Source organism: Sceloporus occidentalis, unplaced genomic scaffold (assembly GCF_023333645.1).
Source record: "Sceloporus occidentalis isolate IW3139 unplaced genomic scaffold, rSceOcc1.0.p SCAF_2, whole genome shotgun sequence".
Taxonomy (NCBI): domain Eukaryota; kingdom Metazoa; phylum Chordata; class Lepidosauria; order Squamata; family Phrynosomatidae; genus Sceloporus; species Sceloporus occidentalis.
The window spans coordinates 9,181,338-9,195,162 of NW_028316982.1; the positions used below are offsets into that span (position 1 = coordinate 9,181,338).

The following is a 13,825-nucleotide window of genomic DNA, read 5'->3' on the forward strand; positions in this document are numbered from 1 at the left end:
CGTAATTTCGGGCAATGGCAAGCTATTTTCGGGCAATCGGAAGTCAGTTCGAACACAATTCGAATTCACGTAAATTCACTGAACTAGCGAATTCACGTGAATGCGTTCTGGCCCCACTTTCTTTTCATTTGAAATGAAAAGAAATTCCTCCCGTGTGATAAACTCCCTGGTCTGAAAAGCAGGAGTATGCAGTAATACCCCAGTGTACACCCTACAAATCTACCTCTGTAAAACAATATATATGTATAAAATAATGAATATGTATATATCTTGTTTATAACAAAAAACAATATTCACATAACAAAAACATAAAGTATTCACATAACAAAAAATTAATGTATTTCTGTTACATATGGTTACTGTAAATTATTGGTCAACACAGCTTTGCTATGTTTTGTATTTTATTAGAATGCATGTATATGAATTGTGAATACATTATTTTCTGTTATGAACAATCAAGATACATGCATATTTATTATTATGTATAGGTTTATAGAAGTAGATTTACAGGGCATACATTGGAGTGTTATTGCATACTCCTTGTTGTTGTGTGCCTTCAAGTCATTTCCAACTCCTGGCTACCCAAAGGCAAACATATAATGAGGTTTTCTTGGCAAGTATCTTCTGAAGGGGTTTGCCATTGCCATCCTCTGAGGCTGAGAGAATGTGACTTGACCAAATCATAGTCCAGCACTCAAACCACTATGCCACGCTGGCTGATACTCCTACAGTGTGCTTTTCAGACCAGGTTCCATGAACAGTGCTTTCAGTTTAAAAGCTAAAGGAACGGTTGAGCTGTAGTAGTAGTAGGATGAGGGGGATCCTGGAGCAAATGGCATGCCCTCAAAGGATCCCAAATTGGCAGGGGCACCTCTGAGTAATCCTCCATCATCTGGCTTTCCCCCAGATTCTTGTAAAATGCTCCACTTTCTCCCTCCTCTTCCTGCTTTCCTCCTTTGCCCTCAGTTTACATCCATTATTCCAAACTTTGCACTCAGTTAAGACAGCAGAAGAAAGAGAGGAAAAACAGAATCGTTCCTTTCCCAGTAGGCTCAGGCAAAAGTCAACTGCTGCAGCATTTCCTAGGTTGCCTGTTCTTTCTCATCAGTAACCTTTGCTATATTGACTAGTCAGATGTTGCAAGCCATACACCTTTTGGTTTTCATCTGTGGTAGGTTGAAGGGTATTAAAATTTTGGCTGTTCTCCATGGCATTCCCATTAAATAAGTGGATATGTGCAAAATACCCAGAAATCTGTTTTCATTTTGATGCCAAATATTCACAGCTTGTTCTGCAAGTGAAACCATACAGTTATACCACATTGATATCAGTTGAACTGTCATGGTTCCATCCTGTGAATTCCTGTGATATGTACTTTAGTAAGAATCCTCTGTAGGGAGATATTACAAAGAGAATTTTAAGGATCTCACCAAACTGCAAAAATCAGGCTTCCATCTGGCAGTAAAATTGGTATCAAACTGCTGTAGTTGTATAGTGTAGATATATCTTAAGAATGAAACTAGAGAATAGAAAACTCTCTAGTGTGACATATGCAAACAAATTCTTCCTGGCCCTTTGGACAGAGTGAGTTCTAAATTCAGAGCTAAGGATTGCCTGTAAAGGTCAACAACAAAACCTCAAATGAAGGTGAGGATCTCAAAGTTAGAATGGATAGAACACCAGCGTAGTAGGGGGGAACATATTTATGCATTTGTTTCACTTACTAGTTATGTGTACAGACAGTCGTCCATTTGTATCCACTGGGGATCTATTCCGGGCACCACCACTCCACGGGTAATGAAAAATGCGTTATTCGTTTCTTCCTAATGTTCCTAATGATACTGCTTTTCATGGATGCTGTTTTAGAGAATTTTCCTTACTGAAATGTTCCCCCCCTGTCCTCTTTTCCTCCTGTTTCTTAGCGGTGATCCTGCCAACCATCTGGGCCTACTTGCAAACTCTGAATGCTGAGCCCTATTTCTTGGGCCTGGGCATCTCTGCCTTTAGTTTTGCTGGACTGATCACAGGACCGCTTTTTGGATATTGGTCTGACCGTACCCGTCAAACCAAGGCCATCATCCTCTTTGCCAACCTGTTTCAGATAGCAGGTAGGTGCTTCTTCTTTTTCTTTCCAGTTATATATCTCTTTTCATTTTTGTTTTAAAAATCCCAGACAGGTTTAAAATAATAATAAAAATAAAAACCTGTGGCAAGTATAATAGTGGCAAGAAAGATAAAATTGGGGGGGTGGTTTGAAAGCAGTTTATAGTCAGCCCTCCAATATACACAGATTCTTTATCCATGGATTCAGTCATCACTTGAAAATCTTCCACGTAAAGCAAACCTTGATTTGCCAGTTTATACATTTTACTATGTCTTTGTATTTAACAGGATTTGCGCATCCTCACATTATGGTATCAACTCTCTCTCTCTGTATGTGTGTTCTGGAAATAAACCCCAGTAGAAACCAAAGACCCATTGTAATTTTGGTGCTGGAGGACAAATTTGGCCCCAACAACCAAAGGCCTGTTACAGACTGCCAAAATAAAGCTGCTTTGGGTCTCTTTGGAGATATGCTATTTAAATGATGCATGAGTCCTAAGAGTCCAGAAGTCGTGCCAAAGCCACACTCCATTCCTAAGCACTGGAGTGCAGCTTTTGGTGCAGCTTCCGGATTCTTAGGATACATGCATATTTAAATAGCATATCTCCAAAGAGATCTGAAGCAGCTTTATTTTGGCAGTCTGTAACAGGCCAAAATTTCCCACTCCTGTTTTGCAGGTTACCTGGAGAAGAAGGGAAATAGGAGAAAGATCATCCATTGGTCTTTCCTTTTTCCTTTACTTTATATAAACATGTTTATATACTGCTTTTTCATACCAGTTTTAGCCATTGATCTTCCCTTTTTTGTTTGCTTTAAACATATTTGTATACTGCCTTTTCATACCAGTTTTAAAATCTTTTCTGCAGAAAGGAATATATGCAGAACAATGCTGTCAGTAATAAAAGCAAAAAGGAAAATACAGAAGCAGTTTTCATATAAACAAGGATCATACAGAGAGAGGTTTTTTTTGTTATCATTGAAAAGTCTCTTTTCATGCATCATAAATGTACAAATTAGAGTCAGTTTTTGCTTATCACAAATACATACATAGGGTCATTGGTATCTTTGGAATTTGGTTACGGAAGCTCCCATGGATACCAAAATCAATGGATGTTCAAGTCCCTTTAAATACAGTGGATAGTAAAAGGGTATTCCTTATACAAAATGGCAAAATCAAGGTTGATTTTTATAATTTATATATTTTTGAATATTTTTGATCCATGAAATCCTGTATCTGTGGATATGGAGGGACAAATATATAAGCAAGAGCCACAAAGAAAGATAATTTTCTTTTATTTACAAAGTCTCTTTTCATGCCTCAGAAATACACAGTCTGGAGTAATACATGGTTTTTGGTATCACAAAGATTGCAGAAAATTAAATAAGCCTAGTGTAATAACAGAACAAAGAAAAGCAGGAGGTGAGTATTCTCATATTTTTCACTGACATAGGAATGTCAACTGCTTGCTCATGCAAAGAGGGCAGAAGAAGAAACAGGCACTGAGAACAGCTGGTGCAACACGGCCAGAACAAAGTGTGTTTGGAAGTAGTTAGTGGATTTCTCAGAGGCATGCGTCCTGTGATATTGACTTTCACCCCAGCCATGTACACAGCCAGTCACTCTGGGCCCTTGGCTATTTCGGGCTCTGATACTAGAGAGGTTATCTTTCTGCTTCAGACAGTGGGATGTATTTCAACGAAAGATAGGGTTCCAAACTGGAGACAGCTCTTGTACCTTTAATGGTTGTGTACAAAAGGGAAATTCAGCAGGTGTTGCTGCAGCACTTCCTGCAATAACCTCTTCTATGCATCCATTAAAGGAACAGGAGCAGTCTCTAGTTTCTACTCTCGCTACCTTAGAAAAGGGCATATCCATTGCATGAATGATGTTCCAGGTGCAGTTCTTGTTATCTCAAATGGGAAAGACCTAGAAATTGTAAAGTGCAAGGGGGGGGGGGAGATTGAATTAAAAAAAAAACCACAACCTTTCTCCTCCCCCATTATTTTTTTCTGAAGTAATTTTCCCCCCAGGAAAAACTGAAAAATGCATTATGATATTTTATTTTCAAATAATGGATCAAATATTTAAGGTGTGTTATTCTATTCACTGTTCTCACATTATTTCTAAAATGTATGTAGTTGGCAGACTTTTAGAAAAGTCTGTGTATAATATCTCACTTCACTGCAGTTCTAGGTCTTGGTTTCCTTTTCTGAATTGGTTTTATAGGAGCGAGTGCTTTATGTCTGCTTGGCTCTACAGAGGGCAAGAGGAGTCAAAAGGATTTTCTTTCCTTTGTTAATATTGATTGTTTCTTCTTTTTTGGCTGGCTTTTAAATATTTTTCCCTTCATCTCATTGGCTGACAAAACTGAAGGAGTGCCTTTTAGTTCAGGTTGAATGCCTTGTGGCTACATTTTAACCTAAATAAATAAATAAATGTTAAATAAATACATTCAATTTTCTGAATAAATAGTAGTTTTAATATATCATAATTATGTCAAACCAAGTTATATCAAGTTTATTTGATGTTTCTATAATAACCAAGTGAATTTTAGCCTGTAAAGGGTATTACTATTAGATTTTTTTTCAAATGCAATAGATTTTAAAGCATTGCAGTCCCAAAAAGTACAATTTCCATGCTCTGCAACAAATAGATATGGACAGTCTCTCTCTCCATTTTATAAATAGTTATAGGAAACTACTTTTTATAAGTATTTGTGGGGGGGGGAGGAGAAGTACTTTCCAGATGAGGTCTTCTAAGAAGAAACAATCTACATTCATCTAACTCTGGAGTCAATATACAGTGGTCCCTCCACATTCACTGGGGTTAGGGATGCAGGACCCTGGTGGAAGAGGAAAAACTGCAAATAAACAAGTACTTTTCTTTTAACTTGACACAACACCTCCCTAGGAATCTCTAGGTCATCCAGTGCAACCTCTGGCAAAACATGGATGCTGGAGGACCTGTCCTAGAGATTCCTAGAGAGAATGTATTAATCAAATCCATGAATAAATCCGCAGATGTGGAGGGTCGACTGTACAGTGCATACATCAGCAGCAGTGCATATTCTGTGAACTTAACTGGCATAAATCACACCAGATGAAGGCCACATAAGACTATGCTACATAAAGCTTGTTAATCTTTAAAGTGCCATCAGATGCAGGCTTAACACAGCTTCCTACAGGTTGAGTATCCCTTATCTGGAATTCCAAATTCTGAAATACTCCACAAATTGCAAAGCTGTCCACATGGGTGGCTGGGATAGTGACACCTTTGCTTTCTGGTGGTTCAGTGTACACAATCTTTGTTTCATGCACAAAATTATTAAAAACATTATGTATAAAATTATCTTCAGAGCTATGTATATAAGGTATATATGAAACATAAATGAATTTCATGTTTAGTCTTGGGTCTCATCAACAAGATATTCTGTTATGTGTACGCAAATATTCCAAAATCTGAAAAAAGAAACAGCAGCAACAACAAAAAACAAATCCCAAACATAGCTTTTTGTGGGTTTTTCGGGCTATGTGGACATGTTCTAGAAGAGTTTCTTCCTGACGTTTCGCCAGGAACAGAACAATACACATGCAAATCACTCCTGCATTCCCAGGCTCACACAGTATATATATATATACCCAACTCCTTTCCAGGCAAGCATTCTCTGAAGATGCCAGCCACAGATGCTGGTGAAACCTCAGAAAGAAACTCTGCTAGAACATGGCCACAGAGCCTGAAAAACCCACAACAAACTATGGATGCTGGCCATGAAAGCCTTCGACTTCACAAATAAACACTTCTGGTCCCAGGTATTTTGGTTAAGGGAAACTCAACCTGTACTTCATATTCCTGGAAAACTTGCTTTATCTCTGCTCTCTCTTTCAGGGAATTTTATGTACTTTGTTGGGGGTTCCAAATGGATGCTTCTCAGCAGTCGACTTGTGGCAGGTAAGAGCTGTAATGGAAACAACGATCAAGTTGAGCCTTCCTCAGTCTGTGCCCCAAGCAGGTATATTGGGCTACAGAATCCATCCATCCCCAGCCATCCTGGAAAGGAATAGAAGCTAGTACATTGGGCAGGGAAGGATGAGTGGCTTTGTAACAAACGTTCTTATCTTGTTCTTATTTTCTCTGTTTCTTTGGATTTCTCTTGCAGGTGTGGGGACTGGTGTGGGAGCATCCATTTTTGGCTACCTCACACGATCCACCACCTCTCAGGAGCGTGCCACTGTGTTTGCAGCTGTCATGGCATGCCGGCAGGTTGGGCTACTCATTGGTAAGGCTGATTGCTCCACCAGTTCTTGACAAGATCCTAAATACCTGCAGTTTTGTCTATTTTCTTGAGAATTTCTTTTGTCTTGCCTTCATTATGATATCACTAGACAGAGATGTCTTCCTTTAACTTTACTTATTAAAATGGCCAGAATGCTGGCCAGGGTCAGTTATAGGGAGCATATACCTCCCCTGGCTACAGTTTTTTCCCCAGGCAAATTCAAAGTGCTGGTCATGATATATAAAGCCCTAAATGATTTAGATCCAGACTATCTGAATATTGGATCTCCCTATACGACTCTGCAAGAGCTCTAGATCTTCAGGGTTTCATTACCATCACAGGCCTGTTTGGTGAGAACACGAGAGAAAGCTTCTTGGAGCCTCTGGAACTCCTTTCCACAGGAGGCTAGGCTGGTCCCCTCCCTGCTTTCCTTTTTGTTTTAGCAGCCTTCAATATGTAACTGCATCATGGAGGTTTTTTTTATTGGTGTGTGTGTTTTATTTTCTAAACTTTTTATATGTTTTCAATAATTTGATATTGTTTTAATGGTAATGATTTTAACTGTTTTTTAAAAATGTATGGGTAGATTTTAATTGATTTCTTTATGGGAACCACCTTGAGCCTCACTCCAGGAGAAAGGCAACTTATTAAATAAATACATAAATAACGTATTTTCTGGCGAATAAGACGACTGGGCATACAGTATAAGATGACCCCCAACTTTTCCAGTTAAAATATAGAGTTTGGGATATACTCACTGTATAAGACTACCCCTCTTTCAACGCATACCAAATAAAAATTAAAAAAACATCAGATTTGATTTCAATATGGTAATTTTAATTCAAATGACATGCAGATACTTAGCAGGAAACCTTGTTGTATACAAAGCCTACTTGGATTGGTCAGATCTCCCTGCCTGCTCAGCCCTCCCTGTTTCCAAGACTATCAGAGCGGTAGCTGCTTTCATATGATCGTCACATCCGGTGGGGATGTGGTCGCGGCTGTTTTTGAGCTCCCCCCACCATATACGGCGACCGCAGATTCTCCATTCGGCTCAGACGTTTCAGCACCTGCCCTATAAGATGACACTCGGCTTTGGAGAAGATTTTCCTGTGTTAAAAAGTAGTCTTATACACCAGAAAATACAGTAAATCCTCCTGAAGCACTGACATTAAAGAAACATACAGTTATCAGAAATAGGTTTGCTGCCATTGAGGCCTTCTATGGGCTGTAAATAACAAGGTGCATGTTTAACAAATATGGAATTTATTACAGCTGCTTGATCTTGGCCATGCTGGTGTGACATCTCTTACCTTAAAGTGTTTGTTATTGTTGCTGGGTGCCTTCAATTCATTTCCAACTTATGGCAACCCTAAGGCAGGTACCATGTTAAAGAAGGATGTTCTACAGACACACAGGGAAATATCCAAAGGGTATTGGCTCTATGCATTTAAAACATTTTAATGAACAGACCTACTAGGAATCTGCGAGGAATGCCAGAAAATTTCAACCAGCACCTTCCCAGTTCTCTCCCTCTCAACAAATTACCCCAAATGCTCCACCTAAGGTGAACTTATCATGGTGTTTTCTGAGACTGAGAGTGTGTGACTCGCCCAAGGTCACCCAATGCATTTCTGTGGTTGATCAGGGAAGCAAATTTGCAAGGCTTCCAAATGAGGCTGCCCATAATTTCCGTTCATTATATATCTTGAAACCATGTTACATGTCCCCCTCTTAGAGAGTCATGAGAGAATCTGCATGGTGTCATGCTTTGAGTGTTGGACGACTCTGGAGATCAGGGTTCAATTTTCCCTTGGCCATGGAAACCCCCACACTCTCAGCTCCAGAAAACCTCATGATAGTTTGCCTTAGGGTCGCCATAGGTTGGAAATGACTTGAAGGTACACAACAAGAACAACAGACTTGAGCCAGGACATCTTGTATAGTGGCACCTCGCTCTTGTTCAAATACTTCTTTTATCAATTAAGCAGCTGTTAGTAACAAGATGGGTTTGCTGAACTTTTAATACTTATATACCACTCTCCAATTTTACTATTTAATCTCTGGTTTTATTGTCCAAGAAATGGTCAGCATTTTCTCGTATTTCATATATTTTATTATTTCTACTATTTGCTTCTTTTTACATCTCCTCAAGCACTAATTGAGCAAGAGGAAGAGCCAGTAATATTCTAAACACCAAAATAAAAATGTGTGCTGAATCAAAATGCCTTATTGTGTGGACTGCAAAATAGAGGTGGAGCATTTCTGACAATTTGATGAGTGATGGAGAACCTTTTACAGACCGAGTGCCCAAACTGCAACTCGGACCCCACTTATTTATTGCAAAGTGCCACGTCCCTCTGGCTTTCTAGTAAGAAACTCTGGCAAACTCTGTGCTAAGGCAATAGCATGTGTGCCCACAGAGAGGGCTCTGAGTGCCACCTCTGGCACGCGTGCCATAGGTTCGCCATCACTGAGTGGAGATTTAGGGGGAGCTGGCTGAAATTGACTGGCATTCGTTGTAGATTCCTAGCAGTCTGTTATAACCCTTATCATACCCAGCCAGCATGAGCCTCCTGATCTCGGAAGGTTTGTAGAGAAGCAAGATGGCCTATAGTTTTGGATGGTAACTCTCATTAATCCTTCACTATTGGCCATGCTTGCTTAGGGCTTCTGGGAGCTGAAGTCCAAAATGACTGGAAGGCTAATGGTGTAGAAGATCCAGGTTTGCCTAGCTTTGGTATTTTTTTTAACACCTCCCCCCAAAAAAATCCAAACAGCTTCTAGATTATTTTGAATTGATTTTATCTCTGTGTTACATGAGATGACAGCAACAACAACAACTTGTCCTGCTACATTTGCTCCTAGGACCAGCCTGCAACCTCTTCCTGCGACTCTGTGACTTCCGGGTTGGGCCCTTCGTGGTCAACAAGTTCACATCACCGGGGGTGAGTAGCAAGTATTTGAAAGTAAGGCATGGCTGCTTCTTGAATGGAGCATTTCCTTCCTATGATTTCACAAAGCTGAACCATATTCTGAGATAATGCCTTCATTCTGTGCCCCACCAACAGAGTAATAGAATCATAGAGTTGGAAGAGATCGCAAGGGACATCACGCCCAACTCCATCTTTGTCTTTCTTTCTCCCCTGAGCTGCATTGACCCATAGTTAAGTCAACCCAGTTTTTTAAGGTTAATTTTTTGACTAAAATTTCTTGACTTATAGTCGAGTATATACGGTATTTGAATTATATTATTGTTTCAAACTTAAATGGTTTAAATTGATTATATTGTAAGCTGCTCAGAGAGCTTATGATATGGGGAATATAAATATTTTAATTAATGAATAACGTTTCAGGTGCATTCTCCCTCTCCCTGACTTGAGTCCCTTTTTGGAGGAAAGGTAGATCAATCAAATCAATAAGTAAAAATAAAGTGTTGATATCGTTCTGTGTCGGGACTGCAGAGATAAACATGCTGAAGAATCTTTCTGTTCCCTTATGCTTTTGCTCTTGCTTCTGTGTGCAGCTCTTCATGTGTCTGGTGTGGATCCTGCTTCAAATCCTTGTTGTGACCATGTACTATGACCTGCAGCAGCCACTTTCTGCCCGCTCCTCCAGGGCTGTGCCGACAGCATCGCGGGATGCCCTGGAAGAAGAAGAGGAGGAGCCTCTCATGAAGCATGAAACTGGTCAAGAGGAAGCTGCAGAGACTGGCAGCTATGGCAGCACAACTGTGGAGCATCAGGGACCTTACCTGGGGGACGAGTGTCGGTATGTCCCCAATGGACACCTGGCGGATGAGGATGCAACCGCGGAGAAGGACAAGAACCCCTTCCATGATTTCAGCTCCATCAGAGGTTAGCATTTCCATGGGGTGAAAGTGGACATGTGGCTATCAAACACTTGTTCTCCAGTGGAGAACATGGGACAAGCCTGAGATAGGCAGATTTTTGCTGTTTGGCTTGGCAAGCTTATTATTATTGCCATTTACATATATAGTGTAGATGGTCCATATAATTTTTATCATAATGTAAACTAATCTTGAGAATACTTTCCTTAAGTCCTGGTTTTAGTTCTGACACTGCTGCTGCTGTCACGTAAAATACTTATTATTCAAGATTCAGATGAGAAAGGATTTCTTCTTGTGATGGAAGTCCTGAAGACCAAATGCTCCCCAAGTGGAGCTCAAAAGAAAAGGAAAATGGAGGCAGGGCAGAATTAAGGTGATTATGGCCCGTTACAGACAGACAAAATGTGGCGTGGTGGCGGTGGTATTAGGGTTAAGGAGCGCGCACCAATCAGTGCTCCCTAACCCTAGTACGTATTCCGTAAGTCAAAATGGCGGCACCCTGTACACATGTGCGCCGCCATTTTGACACGACCGACGCTTAGCGTTCACACGTCGTGGCGCCCTTGTGACATCATGAGTGCGCCATTGGCATACTCAGACGTCACAAGGGCACCAGAAAAAGAACCTGCTTTTTGCGGGTTTTTGCCGGTGGGAAACTGCATGGTTTATCTGCTGTGGCTTCCTGCCAGTGGAAAAGGAGGCACCGGCAGGGCGCCCTTTTTGGGCAGTCTGTTCCACGCCTATTTTATTATAAGACTGAAAAAAACTGTTTTTATTCTTTAATGGGTACCTGGGTAGTGTAGAACTAAATAAAGTCAATAAAAACACTAGCCATAACTTAAACTAAGGAAAAGCAAATATATTAAAGCAAAGAAAGTCAGCTGGGGTGCCACAGGTGAGAAAGTTGTCTTCCCTCTTAATGCATAGTGTACCCAAAATACTTGTAGAATAGATTCTTTAGATAACTTGCTTAAGATGTGATAGCAGTGCTCAATTTTTAATTAGCCCTGGCTGTCTTTCTATGGCAGGAGATCTTAACTAAAGGGACCAGATCCCATCTAATCTTGGAAGCTAAGCAGAGTCAGCGCTTGTTAGTACATGGATGGGAGACCACCAATGTATCCCAGGTGTGGTAGGCTATATTTCAGAAGAAGTACCTGGCAGAACCAGCTCTGAATATTCTTTGCTTGACAAAAGCCTGTGAAATTTATGGGGCCACTATAAGATGACAGGCAACTTGAAGGTGCACATGTACCACTGCCCTACACACAGTAGCACACACCCTAGTAGCACACAGCATCTAGCACCCTGATGTCAGCATGAATATGACAAAGGCAGACAGAACTTTTCTTGTTGTTGCAGAGTACCTGAGGGAGGAGGTGGTGGTTCTTCTCACTGCCCAGTTTATCACACTCTTCAATCAAACAGCACTTGAGGTAGGAGTGTATATGTGAATGGCCCTCTGTTCCAGACAAGTGTCCTTTGTTTATTTAATGCAGAAACTAGAAAATTAATAAGTTGGGCATATGGAACACATTTTGCTTTCCTTCCTCCTCTCGCTGTTAGTCTCTATACTGTCTAACCATTTTTGAAGTTTAGAGATGTATTGACAGGGTGAAAGGGTTGAAAGTGGTGATTTGTGAACGATCTTGCAATCTAGATAGACCTTAGAAGCAAGTGATCAGGCTTGTGTTCATGTCCATTTTCTTCTTTAGACCATGATAACCCCAGTCACACAACGGTACTTGAACTTTGGGGAACTGGAGAACAGCATCATGTATTTCCTATGTGGTGTGGAGGTGAGTGTGAAACGCATTAGAGAAGGAGTCTAATAGTATTCTAGCAATCAGATTTGCAATTATTGGCTTCCTGCCTGGGCCAGGTTAATTATTGTTAATCAATTACAGAGCTTTGTTTTTTTGGTCTGTCTATATGTATTTACAACTATTGTTTTTTGGTCTCTCTACATGATAGAATGATAGAATTGGAAGGGACACTCTTAAGCTATCAGGTTCAACTCCCTGCTCAATGCAGGAACTCCAGGTAGAGCATCCCCTGCAGGGGTCTTTTCTGTTCCTGTATCAAAGCCCATTGTTTGCACATGGAACATTTCAAATTTTATCCTAACCATTTAAAAGATCGGGTAACAAGTAACAGGAAAGGCTGTCTTTCTGAGAGGCTTCAGAGATGCTGCCAGCCAGAGCAAATAATATTAAGGTAGATTGGCCAACAAGCTGGTTCAGTGTAAGGCAGATTCCTGAGTTCTTGTCTTTCTTCAGGTCATTGGTGGCTTCTTCCTGGTGCGCTGCCTTAGCACTCGCCTGACAGACCGTGTGATCTTACTCCTGGGTCTGATCATCTGCAACATTGCCTGTATCTGGTGCTTGGTCTTCCTGGCGTGGCCCCGAGGTAATGAAGCTGGACAACTGGAAAGAGGGAGTGAAGTCTTTGTGCTGATCTCTGTATGACATCCTTTATAATACACTGGGTCCTTTGGTATCCACTGGGGTTCGGTTCCAGGACCCCTTATGGATACCAAAATCCATGGATGCTCAAGTCTTACTGTATAGTGTTCACTATATACAATGGCAAAATCAAGGTTTGCTTTTGGAATATATTTTTGAGGGGAATATTTTCAAACCATGGATAGTTGAATCTGTGGATGCAGAATCTGTGGATACAGAAGGCTGACTGCCTTGAAAATATTTCTTTTTTGATTGCAGCTCACAGAATCCTCCAGAGGCTCTGCTAACTGGGAGATTCTGGGAGGTGAAAAAAGCAACTTTCCCAAGCTCTGCTGATATGATAGCCAGCTCTAATAAAATTTCAGTTCCCAGTCTATATCTGAAAGATTTTGCAGCTGGAATAAAAATGGGGGAACATAATATTGAGCTTGGTGTTTTGTCCAGTGGTTGTTAATCCTTCCAGATCTGAGACTTACTTTTGCACCAAAATATAGATTTATAGACTGGGTTCTTACTTTTATTTTTAATGGTATATTTTACTAGTGGTAAGGGGGCTGGTGTAACCCACTTTGTCCAACTGCAACCCAATAGTGGATCCTTGATTAGAGATGTACACCGTTGTCTCTTTCATCCTCACATGCAAAACTGAATTATTTCAAAAGTTTTCTTGTTGCTGAGAGAGATCACAAGAATTTTTATGGGATTTTTGAAGGAGGGTTTTTTTTGCATGTTGGAATTTTGCAAAAAAAAATTGCACAAGAACATTTGTGCAAGACTGAAGATTTTTGTACAGATAATGGTTTGTTCTGTGCAAAATAAAAAGCTGTAGTGCTTTGTAAAAAAATGTTTTTGTTTTTTGTTTTTTTGCATGAAACCAAGACAATAAACTTTTCACAAAAGATGCCCTGACCTGTATAAAATCTTGTGTACTTGCCCATTTTCTTTGTGGTGTGTCAAGACACAATTTTTGGTTGTTGTTGAGAACAAGAACATTTGGAAGTATTATTTATTATTTAAATTGTGACCCAACAGCTTAAGAGTAACAGTCTAGCTCAGGATCCTGCTTTCAACAATTGCCAGCCAACTGTTTGCCAAAAAAAAGGGACTTTGCTTTCCCTTGTTTGTTTGCAGC

At 40.3% G+C, this 13,825-nt stretch overlaps 1 protein-coding gene across 4 annotated transcripts in view; it reads left to right on the top strand.

Annotated features, from left to right (window-relative positions):
• Nucleotides 1-13,825, top strand: part of LOC149317952 (major facilitator superfamily domain-containing protein 8-like) — a 38,414-nt gene that overhangs the window by 5,345 nt on the left and 19,244 nt on the right. For all 4 annotated transcript variants that reach the window (XR_016279948.1, XR_016279949.1, XM_089508722.1 and 1 more), the window contains exons 2-9: nt 1,923-2,108; nt 5,991-6,053; nt 6,262-6,381; nt 9,247-9,326; nt 9,905-10,235; nt 11,591-11,664; nt 11,944-12,027; nt 12,508-12,637. Coding sequence is in view for 2 of the 4 variants with exons in the window: in XM_089508722.1 (XP_089364848.1) it covers nt 1,923-2,108; nt 5,991-6,053; nt 6,262-6,381; nt 9,247-9,326; nt 9,905-10,235; nt 11,591-11,664; nt 11,944-12,027; nt 12,508-12,637 (1,068 nt within the window). In the remaining 2 variants the exon portion in view is untranslated. The remainder of the gene's footprint in view (nt 1-1,922; nt 2,109-5,990; nt 6,054-6,261; nt 6,382-9,246; nt 9,327-9,904; nt 10,236-11,590; nt 11,665-11,943; nt 12,028-12,507; nt 12,638-13,825) is intronic.